General features: G+C 42.1%; 2 protein-coding genes across 4 annotated transcripts in view; one reads left to right on the top strand and one right to left on the bottom strand.

Moving 5' to 3' along the window:
- Window positions 1-389: 389 nt before the first annotated feature.
- Window positions 390-6,368, bottom strand: LOC100196455 (THO complex 7). The gene is given in 8 exon segments (NM_001141484.1): window positions 390-592; window positions 2,850-2,919; window positions 3,241-3,307; window positions 3,419-3,476; window positions 3,660-3,746; window positions 3,890-4,017; window positions 5,758-5,878; window positions 6,314-6,368. Coding segments are annotated over 8 exon segments (609 nt in total). The 5' UTR covers window positions 6,333-6,368; the 3' UTR covers window positions 390-533.
- A 534-nt stretch (window positions 6,369-6,902) lies between these two features.
- LOC106583024 (ataxin-7) overlaps window positions 6,903-20,232 on the top strand; it is a 44,925-nt gene continuing 31,595 nt past the window's right edge. The window contains exons 1-2 of one of the 3 annotated variants that reach the window (XM_014166763.2): window positions 6,903-6,935; window positions 7,019-7,068. The gene's annotated coding sequence lies outside the window, so the exon portion shown is untranslated. The other 2 variants (XM_045705503.1, XM_014166762.2) reach the window with 2 other exon arrangements.

Genomic DNA, 20,232 nt, shown 5'->3' with positions numbered 1-20,232 from the left:
ACACTGGAATAAGTTCGAGTGTCATAGGAGCTTTGTTGCATTTTTGTTGTGGGACTAGAAGAAAAAAAAAAAATGCCTGGAACATAAAATAACATTATTAAACAGTTCCCATACTTTTAAAATAGCAGTTCTGTTTCCGAACTTCCGTTTCAGGCGCCAATTCTTGAAAAATGACACTCTTATCCGGTTTTTGGTTCTGTTCCCCGAACCAGTTCCAAACCCTGGTGTATAGATATACATTTGTGAGAGGATCCTCAAACCAAAGTCATGTTAGTGCCAAGGTGAATATAAGAAAACAATAACCCCTGGCTACACTCCCACCCAGTGACAGCATGTTCATAAAACATCCCTAACCCCACTGACATTCTAATGAAGAGCGAATGAGGAAGAGCAATTGACAACTTTATTCAGCAAAAATACATACAGGTACTATAAAAACAAAATGTCAACTCAAGTGAAACCTCATTGTTCAAATGAAAAGCATTATCAAAAAAATTGTACCCAACTAAATTACATTGACAGCCGAGATGAATTCATTCTCCATTCTCCATGGAGCTTTCCTGAGTGTCATCATTCTCTGACTTCTCATCATCTGAGAAAACAGAATCCATAAACATAATTACAGAAGGGTAGTGGATCTCAATCACTTAAGTAATAATGCCTGAGAAGCTGGTGTTTGGAGGATATATTGGTACTGGTGTTAGGCCCGAGACGAAGTCATGGCAAAAAAGTAGCTGCATTTGCATTTGTTAAAGCTGTTTTCTAGGTGACATTTATTTGGATACATCCATAACAATGAGCTAATGGGAGGCATGATTTCACCCGGCATAGAAAATATTCTCAATCAAGACACTTCTTTAGAGGAGCCAGCCAACAACACCGCTGACACCATCTTCAAACTGAAGCTGGAAAGACCGCAAACTAACTGCACTTCGTTTGACCCGTTTTCTATTGATAGTGTATACATACAAAACTACCAGTCAAAAGTTAACACCTACTCATTGAAGGGTTTTTCCTTTATTTTTTTAACTATTTTCTACATTGCAGAATAGTGAAGACATCAAAATGATGAAATAACACATATGGAATCATCTAGTAACCAAGAAAAGTTAAACAAATCAAAATATATTTTATATTTGAGATTCTGCCAACAGCCACCCTTTGCCTTGACAGCTTTGCACACCCTTGGCATTATTTAAACCAGCTTCATGAGGTAGTCACCTGGAATGTATTTCAATTAACAGGTGTGCCTTGTTAAAAAGTTAATTTGTGGAATTTCTTTCCTTCTTAATGCATTTGAGCCAATCAGTTGTGTTGTGACATGGTAGGGGGGTATACAGAAGATAGCCCTATTTGCTAAAGACCAAGTCTACATTACTGCAAGAACAGCTCAAATAAGAAAAAGTAATGGACTGTCATTTCTCTTAAGACATTAAGGTCAGTCAATCCATAAAATTAAGAACTTTGAAAGTTTCATCAAGTGCAGTCGCAAAAACCATAAAGCGCTATGATGAAACTGGCTCTCATGAGGACCGCCACAGGAATGGAAGACCCAGTTACCTCTGCTGCAGATGATAAGTTCATTAGAGATACCAGCCTCAGAAATTGCAGCCAAAATAAATGCTTCCGAGTTCAAGTAACAGACGCATCTCAACATCAACTGTTCAGAGGAGAATCAGGCCTTCATGGTCGAATTGCTGCAAAGAACCCACTACTAAAGGACACCAATAAAAAGACACTTGCTTGGGCCAAGAAACACGAGCAATTGACATAAGACCGGTGGATGATCTCCGCATGTGTATTTCCCACCGTAAAGCATGGAGGAGGAGGTATTATGGTGTGGGGTTGCTTTGCTGGTGACACTGTCTGATTTATTTAGAATTCAAGGCACACTTAACCAGAATGATTACCACAGCGATATGCCAACCCATCTGGTGTGTGGTTAGTGGGACTATCATTTTTTTTTCAACAGGACAAGACCCAACACACCTTCAGGCTGTGTAAGGGCTATTTTACCAAGGAGAGTGATGGAGTGCTGCATCAGATGATCTGGCCTCAACCAAATTGAGATGGTTTGGGATGAGTCAGACCGCAGAGTGAAGGAAAAGCAGCCAACAAGAGCTCAGCATATGACAGAACTCCTTCAAGACTGTTGGAAAAGCATTCCAGGTGAAGCTGGTTGAGAGAATGCCAAGTGTGCGCGAAGCTGCCAAGGCAAAGGGTGGCTATTTGAAGAATCTCCAAATATATTGATTTATTTAACACTTTTTTGGTTAGTACATGATTCCATATGTGTTATTTCATAGTCTGTTTTCACTATTATTCTACAATGTATACAATAGTAAAAATAAAGAAAAACCCTTGAATGAGTAGGTGTTCAAAAACTTTTGACCGGTAGCGAACAGCCATAAAAATGATGCTTTGTGATTCGACTGGCTGACCCCGACACATTCATTACTATGGGACATCTGGAGATCGAATTTGAATATTGAAAAAATGTTGCAAATGTCAGAGACAGACAGCAAGGTTTATAGAAATCTCCACTGTTGAAAACTAAATGTTAGTCTAAAATGGGAGAATGTCTAGATGCTTTTTAAAGTGGAGAGTTTATAAAGTGAATGGCTGGACTGTCGAGACAGTGGATTGCGCAGTCAGATGGAACAGAATAAATAGCATTTTAACGTCATCGATTTAGCCGGTGGTAACTTTTGGAATAGAAACCGTCTGGAACGCACTTAACAAATTAACATTCAGGATCAGACCCACCACTTGTATAATGACCGACACAGTCCAGCATACCCATAGCCCATCTTGCCATAGGAGAGCACAACGGCAACAGTCATACTTACTCTCCAGTGTCTGCTGTAGTTCCTGGATGGTACTGAGGAGCACATGGAACTGTTTCTTCCTCAACTCCAGCTGAGGGACAAACAGACAATATATTAAGAAAACACCATACAAATCTATAATTAAATAAAATGTTATTTGTCAAATGCGCCGAAAAATAGGTGTAGACCTTACAGTGAAATGCTTACTTACAAGCCCTTAACCAACAATGCAGTTTAAAGAAAAATAAGTGTTAAGTATTTACTAAAATAAACTGAAGTAAAAAATACATATTTTTCTTAAAGAGCAACAATAAAATAACATTAACAAGGCTATATACAGGGTGTACCAGTACAAAATCAATGTGCGGGGGCACAGATTAGTGGATAAGATAGTCAAATAAAACAGGCCTACCTTATCTTCCACATTCTCTTTGATGTGAGACAACTGCTGGAGCTCTTTGTCAAGTGCCTCCAACTGCCTGTGGTGAAAAATAAGGGAAAAGATCACATTTAAAATCTAAATGAATATCGGCACGTACATGTTGGCTGCCTCCTTTAAACCGTGTAGAGAAAAGAGGCAGTACACTCACTTCAGTGTTTCATGGCGATCTGGATGTTGCTGGATGACTTTTGCCAGTGCATCATACTCTGCGAAATTAAAGGACACCAGGAACATTTAAGTCTACTCCAGTACCAGATTCATGTACTAAAAGTATTGACACAAGACTAATCAAATTGTGCAAGTTAAAAACAATAGATCATTTCCCCAAAAAGTATATATAGTCATCTTGCACTACAATACATATTTAAGTGAACCCGGGTTAACCTCACCTTGACGATTCTTTCGTATTCTCTTTGCCCTCTGGATCTCCTTTTTGCATTCTGATATTTTATCATGTGCTGATGTGATGTTTTGTTCTGAAGAGAAAGAGAATCAAATATGACGTGATTATAAATTCTGACAGTAGAACAGTGTAATGCAGGGTTGCCTAAACTCGGTTCAGGAACAAGTTCGGGAACCCTTGTGTAAAGGACTGAGATGCCAGTGTCATTTCTCTCACCAATGTCAGTATATATTTTCTCATAGTTTTCCATTTCCCGGAGGTTCATGTCATACACCAGCAAGGTCTTCCCCATTGAAAATTCACATTGTGCCAATGTACCCAACATCCTCTGGTACTGTGTGAATCTGCAAAAAGGAATACATTACAATTTCACTTTGAGAGTTTACATAACAGTTGATGTAAACTTCAATGAAAGTCAAACACCATTGGTCAATCTACACACACACACACACACACACCACTATGTGGACACCCCTTCAAATGAATGGATTTGGCTATTTGGGTCACAGCCATTGATTATAAAATTGAGCACACAATCTCCATAGGCAAACATTGGCAGTAGAACAGCCTTATTGAAGTGCTCAGTGACTTTCAACGTGGCACTGTCTGTCCTAGGATGCCACCTTCCCAACAAGTCAGTTCGTCAAATTTATGCCCTGCTACAGCTACCCATGTCAACTGTAAGTGATTTTACTGTGAAGTGGAGCTCTGGGAGCAACAGCGCAGCTGCAAAGTGGTAGGACACACAAGTTCACAGAACAGGACCGCCGAAGTGTGTAAAAATAGTCTGTCCTCGGTTGCAACACTCACTACCGCGTTCCAAACTGCCTCTGGAAGAAACGACAGCAAAATAACTGTTGGTCGGCAGCTTCATGAAATGGGTTTCCATGGCCGAGCAGCTACACACAAGCTGGAGTGGTATAAAGCTCGCCGCCATGGGACTCTGGAGCAGTTGAAACGCGTTCTCTGGAGTGATGAATCAGGCTTCACCGTCTGGCAGTGTGACGGACGAATCTGGGTTAGGCGGATACCAGGAGAACGCTACCTGCCCCAATGCATAGTACCAACTGTAAAAGTTAGGTGGTGGCGGAATAATGGTCGGGGGCTGTTTTTCATGATTTGGGCGAGGCCCCTTAGTTCCAGTGAAGGGAAATCTTAACGCTACAGCATACAATGGCATTCTAGACGATTTTGTGCTTCCAACTTTGTGGCCACCGTTTGGGGAAGGCCCTTTCCTGTTTCAGCATGACAATGCCCGCGTGCACAAAGCGAGGTCCATACCGAAATGGGCTGTCGAGCTTGGTGTGGAAGAACTTGACTGGCCTGCGCAGAAACATGACATAAAACCCTTCAAACACATTTGGGATGAATTGGAAAGCTGACTGCGTGCCAGGCCTAATCGCCAAACATCAGTTCCCGACCTCACTTATGCTCTTGCGGCTGAATGGAAGCATAGTGCCCTTTGTTACAGGTGACAGTTTTAATATTCATCACGGCATCAAACGGTTGGCTGGACTTCACTTAAGACCTGTAGATCTCTACATTACTCCTTTTTGTTTACAAAGACCTTCTTCAAAAACATCCGTCTTATCGAACTTAGCTGTTGAAGTGTGGACAGAGTTGCCGAACCCCTTCACAGGATTGGTTAACACGAGGTCCCTAGGTTCTCCACCGAGATAGGCAAATCTGCTTTTAGTTTTAATGCCCCATACTGCTGTAACAAAATTCTAAAGACATTTCATCTTGATGTTCTGGTGCTGTTTAGGCAATCTAAAGTATTGATTGGGGACTTATTTGTGTAGGAATCTGACTGTTTTTCTTTGATTTGTGATGTTCTATTTGTGCTTTACATCTATCCACACATCCATTATGTGTATATTTGTGTTGTTTTATACAGGGTGCACTTGAAAGAAATACCTAGGTCTCAATATTTCTTCTCTGTTAGAATAAAAGGTTAAATAAAACACAAATACATAAACATTATCAGTCAAATCAACCTCTCCTTGAAAGCAATGATTGGTAGTAACTAACGTTCGTTAGTAGCAACAACGGCTTATCACACAGGGCAGAGCAGTCACATTTACCCTTCTTCAGGAGATCCAGTTGAATTGCACCATTTGGTAAAGCTCTTCAACAGAACATTGATACGTCTGTCGTCTCCTGCTCCGTCTCCATCAATGAGAAGACGTTTTCTAATAACTTCGTCTGTAATGGAGAAGTTCGCAATGAGCACATTGACCACCTCCGGACCAACAACCTTTGCAAGCTAACTTTAGCCTCATGGCTGCTAAACTACATTCACACTGGTTGTTCATGACAAACTCAAAAAGGTCCGCCATGCACACTTATGTGAAATGATGTAGTTAGCTAAACACAAGAGATATGTAGCGCCTATCACCACGTACTCACGAAATACTGTACACAATGATTAACTGCCTAGCACATTAGCTTGCATAGCTAACAAATACATGTAACGGTAGCTAGCGAACGTTAGCTAGCCAAACAATGTAGCTGAGGCCTTCAATAAAATATTAAAATGTAAATTTCAAAGATGCAGAACTATTTAAGACAGGTAGCTGCTTCATGATTAAGAAACCAATTTCAACACATTGGGTAATATCAAACAATTAACGATCTTACCATCAGTTACAGCACCCATTCGCCCAGCACGAACAGTTTCTTCTTTGAATAAAACTTTTTGTTCAAGGAAATATGCTGCGCTAAAAACTCGGACGTGGGAACTCGGGAATCTTCGACTTCAGTGCGTTCAAGACAACTGGAAACTCGTTAAAAGAAGAACTCCGACTGTGAAAAATCGATGTGAACGGTCATCCAACTCGGGCATCTTCTTAGAGTTCAGAACTGAAGATCACTGGCGCCATGATTTGACCTCGTTTTTTTCCCCGAGTTCCCAGTTGTCTTGAAAGATCTAACAAAGATAAGTTTGGAAACACTGTGGCACCAATAAACAAGGCTACGGGAAATGCCCCACCTTTATAAAAAAATAAAAAACGGATTGGTCAAAAGGCCTCGTTTTAATTGTGACAGCATGCGACTCGCACGAAACTGCCCTCTTCGCTCACCATTACGGTGCATTTATATTGCTGAAAATGGTTACTTGGCCCCTTTGACAAGGCACAAAATGGCACCAGTTTCAGGTCTTTGAAACCGCGTGCTGGCAAGGCAGCGACGTGCGTGCTTGCTGGTGAAGTGACGTCTGCGTCCCAGAATGCATTCTGGTAAACAGACATGGAAGCACCTGGTAAAGACCTCCACAGTCAGTGAGCATTGCATTCGTTCTTTTTTTCACGATCTTCTTACTTTAATATCTGCCACATTCAACAGATTTTCACCTATCTGCCATCATATTTGCACCCCCAACGTCCAGGACCCTTGTAAGTGCAAATACATAATGTTCCTATTAAGGCTGTTAATTACTTATGCTGTGCTTTTGCCAACTAGCTAGCTAGCAAGCTTACTTGGGCTAGCGCTAATGTTAGACACTCTTCGATTGATTGCAAAATTAGCTACATTTTGGTGAGATGGGCATCTTTTACAGCTAATTTCACAGTCAGATTATATATTTTGTGTTTGAATCTGTAGTTCTGTCATTAGTTATGTCATGTTATTCACTTGGTTTTAAGTGATGCAATCTGGAATCCAACATTCCCAGAGCTAACGTTAGCTAGCCAACTGTCAATTTGCCCATGGTGTCAGTCTGAGATGCAAGTACAGTCCCTAACTAATATAATACTAGTATCTAATATACTAATAACTGAACCAGTATCTGGGCAGAAGAGACGATGAATATGACGAGTTCATCGCCTCCTCTGCCCAGATACTGGTTCAACTAATACCTAGCTACCATATAGCTATGTTGTTTAGCTAACTAGTTAACTTCACATAGACATAACGTTAACGTGTTTAACTTCTGTTTCTGGCAAGCTATTAGCTACTTGGCCAACTAGTTTTTTTTTTGTGCCTTATTTTAGCAGCTAACTTTAATTAATTAGTGCAAATGTAGGGTCATTAGACAAATTGTTGAACTTGTGAACATAATCGTTGAGGGATGTGCAATGTCAACAAACAATGTCAATGCCACCATCAGCTGTCAGATGACAAGTGTCATTTTTTCCTTTTTCCCCTCGATGAGCCACTATTAAACATGAGTAAGTATGATGTTACTTTTAAGCTTGTCTCAATGGAGTGTAAATTATGCTATGTGCCACAATGTTGTGTGGTTCATATGAACAGTCATTTGCATGATTCAAGTGTGCGTTGGTTTTTCATTAGTGTAACTGACAAACCAAACCAAACCAAAAGTAGCCTTAAGACATTGTGTAAAACAGGCTTAATATTTTTTGTTCCTGTTGCTGTAAATCTTTTTCATTATTTTGACACAAACATGTAATTTACTCAAATAATACATTTGACCTACTAATGTTCTTGATTAGTAATTGTTTTAGTCAAGTTAACAAGTGGTTTCGCTCCATGTCACCCACCATCGCAGATTGTTCTGAAATCGTTTCTGTAGTTAGAAACCGATAAGATTAGCATTCCTGCAATGTTATTTTGTTTATATATATATATATATATATCCCTTTTTCTCCCTAATTTTGTGTTATCCAATTGGTAGTTACAGTCTCGTCCCGTACAGACTCGGGAGAGGTGAAGGTCGAGAGCCGTGCGTCCTCCGAAACACTACCCAGCCAAGCCGCACTGCTTCTTGACACAATGCCTGCTTAACCCGGAAGCCAGCCGCACCAATGTGTCGGAGGAAACACCATACAACTAGCGACCTTGTCAGCGTGCATGCGCCCAGCCCGCCACAGGAGTCGCTAGAGTGCAATGGGACAAAGACATCCCGGCCGGCCAAACCCTCCCCTAACCCAGGCGACGCTGGGCCAATTGTCCGGCGCCCCATGGGTCTCCCGGTTGCAGCTGGCTGCAACAGAGCCTGGACTCGAACCAGGATCTCTAGTGGCACAGCTAACACTGTGATGCAGTGCCTTAGACCACTGTGGCACTTGGGAGGCCCTTGAAATATTATTTGATATCTGAGAAGTTAAGCTAATTGATTGCACCCAAATTGGCAATTTTATAGGATGAATATAATATTGAATAAATATAGTACCTATCATGCTATTTGGGCCAAACGTTTTTCTATCAATGAGTAAGACATGAGGAATCCAAAGAAATGGTCAAAAGCCACTCATGGACTCTGCCACACCCCACCCCAACAACCAGTATGTAGTGTCAGTTGGCTGACAAGTAGTGTAGAGTTGCGGCTCGGAGTATTGTTTCTTCATTCTATGTAATGTATTCTCTGTGAATTTGAATCTGTTTTTTTCCCCCTGTTCAGAGAAATTAGTCATTGAAGTTGTTAGGTTTATGTCCCATCCTACGTCCTGATATTACCAGGTTCTGACCATGAGATGATGCTGTTCCTGCTTTTAGGTGATTTTAATATTTATTTATTTTTAATTAAGAATCCTCCCCCTCAATGTTAAAGGGATAGTTGACCCCAATTACAAAATGACATATTTGTTTCCGTACTCTGTATGCAGTCTATGGACAAGGTATGACAGCAACCCATGCTTTGGATTTGTTTACCTGGCCACTGTTTCAAATGCTAACTTTTTAGCATTTGTGGCCTACATCCAATGCAAGTCAATGGTACCTATATTAGCATTTTCAGGCTTCATATCCATCTATAAGTAAAATAATGGAGTTCCACAAACATTTTTTCGATACTTTAGGATGATTTGGATATGAATGCAGATATGATCTGCATTACTGTGCAGCCGTATTCATCGACCTGGCCAAGGCTTTCGACTCTGTCAATCACCACATTCTTATCGGCAGACTAAACAGCCTTGGTTTCTAAAATGACTGCCTCGCCTGGTTCACCAGGCTTGTGGGTTGTGGGTTCGATTCCCACGGGGGACCAGTATGGAAAAAAATGTATGCATTCACTACTGTAAGTCGCTCTGGATAAGAGTGTCTGCTAAATGACTAAAATGTAAATGTAAAAATGTACTTCTCTGATAGAGTTTAGTGTGTAAAATCGGAGGGCCTGTTGTCTGGACCTCTGGCAGTCTATGGGGGTGCCACAGTGTTCAATTCTCGGGCCGACTCTCTTCTCTGTATACATCAATGATGTCGCTCTTGCTGCTGGTGATTCTCTGATCCACCTCTACGCAGACGACACCATTCTGTATACTTCTGGCCCTTCTTTGGACACTGTGTTAACTAGCCTCCAGATGAGCTTCAATGCCATACAACTCTCCTTCCGTTGCCTTCAACTGTTCTTAAATGCAAGTAAAACTAAATGCATGCTCTTCAACCGATTGCTGCCCGCCCATCCAGCATCACTACTCTGGACGGTTCTGACTTAGAATATGTGGACAACTACAAATACCTAGGTGTCTGGTTAGACTGTAAACTTGCCTTCCAGACTCATATTAAGCATCTCCAATCATCCAAAATTATTAAATCTAGAATTGGCTTCCTATTTCGCAACAAAGCATCCTTCACTCATGCTGCCAAACATACCCTAGTAAAACTGACCATCCTACCGATCCTCGGCTTCGGGGATGTCATTTACAAAATAGCCTCCAACACTCTACTCAACAAATTGGATGCAGTCCATCACAGTGCCATCCGTTTTGTCACCAAAGCCCCATCTACTACCCACCATTGCGACCTGTACGCTCTCGTTGGATGGCCCTCGCTTCATACTCGTTGCCAAACCCACTGGCTACAGGTCATCTACAAGTCTCTGCTAGGTAAAGCACCACCTTATCTCAGCTCACTGGTTACCATAGCAGCACTGACCCGTAGCACGTGCTCCAGCAGGTATATCTCGCTAGTCATCCCCAAAGCCAATTCCTCCTTTGGCTGCCTTTCCTTCCAGTTCTCTGCTGCCAATGACCGGAACGAACTGCAAAAATCACTGAAGCTGGAGACTCACATCTCTCTCACTAGCTTTAAGCACCAGCTGTCAGAGCAGCTCACAGATCACTGCACCTGTACGTAGCCCATCTGTAAATATCCCATCCAACTACCTCATCCCCATACTGTATTTATTATCTTGCTCCTTTGCACCCCAGTATCTTTACTTGCACATTCATCTTCTGCACATCAATCACTCCAGTGTTTAATTGGTATATTGTAATTACTTCGCCACCATGGCCTATTTATTGCCTTACCTCCCTTATCTTACCTCATTAGCACACACTGTATATAGACTTTTTTCTACTGTATTATTGACTGTATGTTTGTTTATTCCATGTGTAACTCTGTGTTGTTGTATGTGTCGAACTGCTTTGCTTTAGTCTTTTCCAGGTCGCAGTTGTAAATGAGAACTTGTTCTCAACTAGCCCACCTGGTGAAAAAAAAAAAAAAATGAAGTGTGAAAATACTAATATAGGTACCATTGACTTGCATTGGATTTCTGCCACAAATGCTAAAAAGTTAGAATTTGACACAGTGGCCAACGAAACCAAAGCATGGGTTGCTGTCATAACTTGTCCATAGGCTGCTTACAGGGTAAAAATATCCCTTTAACATTTGAAGGGGGTATTTCTTAAAACCTTTTTCACCTAATAGAGGAAGCAGCACCATCTAGTGGTTAGGACATAGTAACATCAGGAGGTAGGATGGGACATAAACCTAACTTAATTTGACTAAAGGGGAAAAAACAGCACCAAATTCACTGAGAATACATGAAGAAACAGTACTCCGAGCCGCAACTACTTGTCAGACATAGAGAAGTGATACTACATACTCGTTGTGGGTGTGGGAGTCCCTGGGTGGCTTTTGACATTTCTTTGGATACCTCATGTCTAACTCATTGTTTTGAAAAAAGTTTGGTCCAAATTGGATATTTATTAAATATGACATGAATCATATGAATTAAAATGGCCAATTTGGGTGCAATCTATTAGGTTAATTTGTTAGAGATAAAATTATATTGGAATCGAAACAATATCGAATGAATGCTAATCTTATGTTTCTCATAAGTGATTTCAGAACAATCTGAGAGGGTGTGTGTCAAATCCTTTTTCTTGTGCTTTTAGAGGTGGAACGACCCAAGTGACTCTCACTATTAATTTGCATGTAGACTTAATGCAGCTAATGCTAGCGAACCAGTAAATAAACAAACTAACTTAGGCATTTTTTGGCTCTCCGGATTTCAAAATGATTAGGCCTTCTTGCTAGTTGTACAATTTGGAAAATGTGGCTTTTGAATGAACTAGGCTTAACTCCTCTAATAATAATATGCCATTTAGCGACGTTTTTATCAAAAGAGTCTTAGTTATGCGTGCATACATTTTACATGTGGGTGGCCCTGGGAATTGATCACACAACCCTGGTGGTGCAAGCGCCATGCTCTACCAATTGAGCCATACAGAACCATGAGGTAAGGTCTCTCCTATCATTGCTAATGGAACCTACACTATGTTCCTTACTATGTAGGGCTTAGCGATATGCCCTAAAAATCGTATCTCTGTTAAAAAAAAAAAAAAGACATATGGACGATTCATGATGTATATCTTTAAAATGTTTTATTTTTTTTACTTTTGGTTTCTCGAAATAAGCTTTGTTGCATGCTTAAAGGTCAATACACTGCATCTAAAATTATATCTATACTAAATATAAGCCTCCCACATCCATAAGACTGACAAACCTGCTTTTTTTCCCCAATAATCACTGATCTGGCCATCAAGATTGTCAAAGAAAAATGATAGTTTTTTTAAAAAACAAATGTAACCAGAACCATGCATAATGCACATCCACTAGTAATGACCAACTTCTTGTAGCAGGCATTATAGAAAACATTAACACAGCTCTCATAAACACTCTCAAGCACAAGCCCACGTGCTAGTGAGTAACCAGTTAATCTTGATTTAATGTCTAGCCAACTTGGATCTATTTGCTTGCTAACAAGGTAGAACGGTTGAACTGTTATGAACACACCCTCCTGTCTGTCTCCTACTGTTTGAACAACAGCCTGTTCACTTTGTTTAGATATTGAAGTCAAGTGGCCTACCTGGTTAAGAAGATGCATATTTGTCAGAATGAGAACAAGTTTCCAATGTTATGCTCATTGCACATTTATAAAACACAGACTAGACAGCTAGCACATGACAGTCTGTGGCTAAAAGGCTGCGCGGTACAGGTAGCAGTGACAGAAACTGAGCATTCATTTTCCACAATCATGTTAATTGATATGCCTGTTTTTTGTAGGGACTTCTCTGTTCTACTTTTTGGGAGTTGAGACATAAAAAGGGTAACTTCTCCTCTATTACCGTAAAATAATGTCTCAATGTGTTTCGGTGTTAATATGACCTATTCTGTTGGACCAAACCCTCAAATGCAAATAGCGAGTTTAAACCGCTTGCTGTCAGAGAGGAAGAAGTTCTCTTTCGTTGTTGTGAGTGGCAGGGGAAGGGGCTTGGTGTCTGTGTGTGCAACTGAGAAAGTGCACACAGCACAGAAGGAGCAAAGGAGACGAGACCAAAAAGACAGAATGCTCATAAAAAAATTCATAAAAAATATACTGCTCAAAAAAATAAAGGGAACACTTAAACAACACATCCTAGATCTGAATGAAAGAAATAATCTTATTAAATACTTTTTTCTCTACATAGTTGAATGTGCTGACAACAAAATCACACAAAAATAATCAATGGAAATCCAATTTATCAACCCATAGAGGTCTGGATTTGGAGTCACACTCAAAATTAAAGTGGAAAACCACACTACAGGCTGATCCAACTTTGATGTAATGTCCTTAAAACAAGTCAAAATGAGGCTCCGTAGTGTGTGTGGTCTCCACATGCCCGTATGACCTCCCTACAACGCCTGGGCATGCTCCTGATGAGGTGGCGCCAACTCCTGGACAGTCTGTGGTGCAAGGTGGCGTTGGTGGATGGAGCGAGACATGATGTCCCAGATGTGCTCAATTGGATTCAGGTCTGGGGAACGGGCGGGCCAGTCCATAGCATCAATGCCTTCCTCTTGCAGGAACTGCTGACACACTCCAGCCACATGAGGTCTAGCATTGTCTTGCATTAGGAGGAACCCAGGGCCAACCGCACCAGCATATGGTCTCACAAGGGGTCTGAGGATCTCATCTCGGTACCTAATGGCAGTCAGGCTACCTCTGGCGAGCACATGGAAGGCTGTGCGGCCCACCAAAGAAATGCCATCCCACACCATGACTGACCCACCGCCAAACAGGTCATGCTGGAGGATGTTGCAGGCAGCAGAACGTTCTCCACGGCGTCTCCAGACTCTGTCACGTCTGTCACGTGCTCAGTGTGAACCTGCTTTCATCTGTGAAGAGCATAGGGCGCCAGTGGCGAATTTGCCAATCTTGGTGTTCTCTGGCAAATGCCAAACGTCCTGCATGGTGTTGGGCTGTAAGCACAACCCCCACCTGTGGACGTCGGGCCCTCATACCACCCCATGGAGTCTGTTTCTGACCGTTTGAGCAGACACATGCACATTTGTGGCCTGCTGGAGGTCATTTTGCAGGGCTCTGGCAGTGCTTCTCCTGCTCCTCCTTGCACAAAGGCGGAGGTAGCGGTCCTGCTGCTGGGTTGTTGCCCTCCTACGGCCTCCTCCACGTCTCCTGATGTACTGGCCTGTCTCCTGGTAGCAACTCCATGCTCTGGACACTACGCTGACAGACACAGCAAACCTTCTTGCCACAGCTCGCATTGATGTGCCATCCTGGATGAGCTGCACTACCTGAGCCACTTGTGTGGGTTGTAGACTCCATCTCATGCTACCACTAGAGTGAAAGCACCGCCAGCATTCAAAAGTGACCAAAACATCAGCCAGGAAGCATAGGAACTGAGAAGTGGTCTGTGGTCCCCACCTGCAGAACCACTCCTTTATTGGGGGTGTCTTACTAATTGCCTATAATTTCCACCTGTTGTCTATTCCATTTGCACAAAAGCATGTGAAATTTATTGTCAATCAGTGTTGCTTCCTAAGTGGACAGTTTGATTTCACAGAAGTGTGATTGACTTGGAGTTACATTGTGTTGTTTAAGTGTTCCCTTTATTTTTTTGAGCAGTGTATATTCTTGCGATACAGGGATTTGTAACATTGTGCTAAAATATACATTGGATTTAATAAAAATTAATTGTATATATCGCCCAGCCTTTCTACTACACTTAGCCTAGTAGGCCTAGGCTAGTTGAAGTTATTATGTAGCCTAGGCCTATATTCTGATTTAAGGATGTGTACAGGCCTCACTAGTATGTGCAGCTGAACGATAATGGAAGAAAACATTCTTCCACTCCCTCTTCTCTACCTTCTCTTCCTCTGCATCTGCTGCTAAAGCCACTTTCTATCACTTTTGCCTCTAACCCTAGGAAACTCTTTTCCAACTTCTCCTCCCTCCTTAATCCTCCTTCCCGTCTCTCCTCCCTCTCTGCGGACGACTTTGTCAGCCACTTTGAAAAGAAGGTTGACAACATCCGCTTCTCATTGACTCCTATTGAGTCCACTGGTCCCACTCACAAAGAACTACCCAATGCATTGATATTTTTCTCTCCTCCCTTCTCCAGATCATCTCTGGAGACCTCCCATGGTCCTTTGTAGCTGAATTGGTAGAGCATGGCGCTTGTAACGCCAGGTAGTGGGTTTGATTCCCGGGACAACCCATACGTAAAATGTATGCACGCACGACTGTTAGCCGCTTTGGATAAAAGCGTCTGCTAAATAGCATTTATTATAATTTATATTATTCCTCACTTCAACAACTCATCCCTGACTGCTTGCCCTCTAATTTGAAGAAGGTCAGAGTCGCTCCCCTCCTCAAGAAACCAACACTCGACCCCTCTGACATCAAACTACAGACCGGTATCTCTTCTTTCTTTTCTTTCCAAAACACTTGAGTGTGCTGTCTCTGACTACCTCTCTCGATCTTCTTGACGCTAACCAGTCAGGCTTCAAGACGGCTCACTCAACGGAGACCGCTCTCCTCTGTGTCATGGAGGCTCTACACTTTGACATAGCTGACTCTCTGTTCTCATCCTCCTAGATCTATCTGCTGCCTTCGACACCGTGAACCATCAGATCCTCCTCTCCACCTTCTCAGGGCTGGGCGTCTCATATTGGCAGGTCGCACCTACCAGGTGACGTGGAGAGGATTTGTGTCTGCACCAGGTCCTCTCACACCAGGGCTCGGTTCTAGGCCCTTTCCTCTTTTCTCTATCCACCAAGTCACTCGGCTCCTTCATATCCTCACAAATGATGTCTCTCCTATCATTGCTATGCAGATGACACTCAACTTATTTTCTTCTTACCCCCTTCTGACACCCAGGTGGCAACACAAATCTCTACGTGCCTGGCAGACATCTCAGTTTGGATGTCGGCCCACCACCTCAAGCTCAACCTCAACAAGACGGAGCTGCTCTTCCTCCTGGGGAAGATCTTCCCGCTCCAAGACCTCTCAACTCCATGGTGTCCCCCTCCCAGTGCGCCAAGAACCTTGGCGTGACCCTAGAAAACACCTGATCATTCTCTGCAAACATCAAAGCAGTGACTCACCCCTGTAGGTTCATGCTACAACATCCATAGAGTATGAACTTTCCTCACACAGGAAGCATTGCAGTTCCTTATCCAGACACTTGTCATCTACCATCTGGACTACTGCAATTCTTTGTTGGCTGGGCTCCCCGCTTGTGCCATCAAACCCTTGCAACTTATCCAGAATGCCGCAGCACGCCTGGTATTCAACATTCCCAAGTTGTCCCATCTCACCCCACTCCTCCGCCCACTCCACTGGCTTCCAGTCGAAGCACGGATCCACTTCAAGACCTGGTGCTTGCCTACGGAGCAGCAAGGGGAACTGCCCCTCCCTACATTCAGCTCAAACCCTACACCCCAACCCGAGCACTCTGTTCTGCCACCTCAGGTCTCTTGGCCCTCCCACCCCCAGCTATAGTGGAAATTAATCCAGATTATTGTCACTGTAACAAACAAGGCTCTAAATCTCAGTGTTTTAGGGCAATCCCCAATAACAACACAAAACTTGGTTGACTGAAAGTCGTCTGTTCTTTTGACCAAGCGATTGGTAGAACATTTTAAACGTGTATTTTCCCATATATAGACACCCTATGCGTTTTCATAAAATCAACTATATGCATTGAGCTTACGGTTTGATGACATAAGACTAATGCCTCGAGGGCGCCAGAGATCTAGATAACCAGAAGAGAAAAAATCTAGCCTGACCCAACTATTCGCCTCGCTTTTGCAGATTCTGCCATTACATTCCTGAAGTTGCCGGTAATAGGCTACACGAGGAGTCGTCAACCTTTCTCATGTGAAATGCAAATTTATCTTATCATTTCTACCGATCGACATGCCAGTTATGGTTTTCATATGCACATTTTCGTGAAACAATTTAATTTATAATTAAGTCTTCATATCTCAAAATAATTGTCATGTGGTTATTCAAAATTCTATCCAAATGAAAATGATAAACCTAAAAAGTAACGGTACTTCTATGTCAAAGTAGTCTACATAAAGCCAACAAATAAAAACATTGCAACCTGCATGTAGAAAATAACCTGATAAAAATAAATGTCCAATAAATCACATTGGCTACACATGGGCTGTTTGCAACAAACTTTAAACATTGTATCAACTATTAACTTTGGGTCCAGCCCAAAGCTTGGCTATTTGCACAAGGGATAAGAATCAGTGCTTGACTTGGGCAGGAGCTCACCAGAGCTGAGTACCAACACCTCAAATGTTCTACTGCTTGAGCTCCTGTCCCTCTTATAGAATACTAGCTCAAAAATATTGTGGAGCTCCTGCACCTAAATATAAAGAGTACCAGCACTCAAAATGAGTACCGGAACCTATTTAAGTCCAAGTCAAGCACTGATAAGAAGTAATCCGGTAGGCCTCTTTTATGACGTTTCCACTGGATCAGAGCATGCCATGTTTCCCTTTCATGCTGAGTGGTTATCGAAAGGGAGAGAACTGGGAAGATTTTTCAAATAATTCTCAATGGATGTAAAAACAGACTTTGTTTGTTTTCTTCACCTCAACCTGCAAGCATTCCTTTGAGGAGCTCCCCAGATCATAAGTGGTGGTGTGTTAAGCCAATCAGAAATACTATCAGATCCCCAAATTGGTACATTTATATGTCTACATTTATGTGCACGCCGGGTAGCCTATAATCAAATAAATGTTGATTTCTCATGAGCCGAATACAACAGGTGTAGACCTTACCGTGAAATGCTTATTTACAAGCCCAACAATGCAGTTCAAGAAATAGTTAAGAAAATATTTACTAATAAACTAAAGTAAAACATTTAATTAAAAGTAATAACAATAACGAGGCTATATACTTCTATAGGTCTACTTCTATGAATGTGCGTCTTAACTCAACATTTGACAGGAGTGCTCCAAACAAAAGATGACTAAATTGACAAACTCCCAAATAGAATAAAATAAACCAAAACGTGTTTCTCACAAGTGCATCATAGATTGTGCACTCTGCAAACGTGTCCACTCCGACAATGATAAGGGGATGACGAATAATTATATTGAAGGCATTAACATAAATAACCGTAACCAAAGTATTTTTTTTTAGATTAGACATTTATAGGAATTAACGGTAAATGTACTACTGGTATATGTAATGGGGAATTGATATACATTAACAAAGAATTTACACAATGAAGTTATGAAACAATGAATGTGCACAAATTGGCGGGAGAGATTCTGAAGAGAGAAGTGCATTGGCCATGCAGCATTTACGGTGATGCTGCCTCAGCAGAAGTCAGGGCATTCATACTTCTTGCGCTTCGTGGAGCAGTGCAGAGCTGTTGTCAAGGAAGTGAGATTGTGTTTTCTACAGGATGTACCGCCCCCACCTATTGTCAACCAATCATATCAATGCGAAGTTATACAGAGCCCTGCGCAATGTTAAAAAATTTGGGAGGTGCATGGCGATGCGGTACACAGTTAGATTTGGCCTCTGGACGCTCCGCTATTGCGTCACACTCTCCATACGGTGCCTCTAAGATATATACAGTTTACAGTTGAAGTCGGAAGTTTACATGCACCTTAGCCAAATACATTTAAACTCAGTTTTTCACAATTCCTGACATGTAATCCTAGTAAAAAGTCCCTGTCTTAAGTTAGTTAGGATCACCACTTTACTTTAAGAATGTGAAATGTCAGAATAATAGTAGAGAGAATGATTGATTTACAGTGGGGCAAAAAAGTATTTAGTCAGCCACCAATTGTGCAAGTTCTCCCACTTCAAAAGATGAGAGAGGGCTGTAATTTTCATCATAGGTACACGTCAACTATGTCAGACAAAATGAGAAAGAAAATCCATAAAATCACATTGTAGGATTTTTTTGGAATTTATTTGTAAATTATGGTGGAAAATAAGTATTTGGTCACCTACATCAAGCAAGATTTCTGGCTCTCACAGACCTGTAACTTCTTCTTTAAGAGGCTCCTCTGTCCTCCACTTGTTACCTGTATTAATGGCACCTATTTGAACTTGTTATCAGTATTAAAGACACCTGTCCACAACCTCAAACAGTCACACTCCAAACTCCACTATGGCCAAGACCAAAGAGCTGTCAAAGGACACCAGAAACAAAATTGTAGACCTGCACCAGGCTGAGAAGACTGAATCTGCAATAGGTAAGCAGCTTGGTTTGAAGAAATCAACTGTGGGAGCAATTATTAGGAAATGGAAGACATACAAGACCACTGATAATCTCCCTCGATCTGGGGCTCCACTTAAGATCTCACCCCGTGGGGTCAAAATGATCACAAGAACGGTGAGCAAAAATCCCAGAAGCACACGGGGGGACCTAGTGAATGACCTGCAGAGAGCTGGGACCAAAGTAACAAAGCCTACCATCAGTAACACACTATGCCGCCAGGGACTCAAATCCTGCAATGCCAGACGTGTCCCCCTGCTTAAGCCAGTACATGTCCAGGCCCGTCTGAAGTTAGCTAGAGAGCATTTGGATGATCCAGAAGAGGATTGGGAGAATGTCATATGGTCAGATGAAACCAAAATATAACTTTTTGGTAAAAACTCAACTCGTCGTGTTTGGAGGACAAAGAATGCTGAGTTGCATCCAAAGAACACCATACCTACTGTGAAGCATGGGGGTGGAAACATCATGCTTTGGGGCTGTTTTTTCTGCAAAGGGATCAGGACGACTGATCCGTGTAAAGGAAAGAATGAATGGGGCCATGTATCGTGAGATTTTGAGTGAAAACCTCCTTCCATCAGCAAGGGCATTGAAGATGAAACGTGGCTGGGTCTTTCAGCATGACAATGATCCCAAACACACCGCCTGGGCAACGAAGGAGTGGCTTCGTAAGAAGCATTTCAAGGTCCTGGAGTGGCCTAGCCAGTCTCCAGATCTCAACCCCATAGAAAATCTTTGGAGGGAGTTGAAAGTCCGTGTTGCCCAGCGACAGCCCCAAAACATAACTGCTCTAGAGGAGATCTGCATGGAGGAATGGGCCAAAATACCAGCAACAGT

The sequence above is a fragment of the Salmo salar genome, chromosome ssa22 (assembly GCF_905237065.1).
Source record: "Salmo salar chromosome ssa22, Ssal_v3.1, whole genome shotgun sequence".
Lineage (NCBI taxonomy): Eukaryota > Metazoa > Chordata > Actinopteri > Salmoniformes > Salmonidae > Salmo > Salmo salar.
Note: the sequence above shows the minus strand (reverse complement) of the source record. Positions and strands in the feature narration are given on the sequence as shown.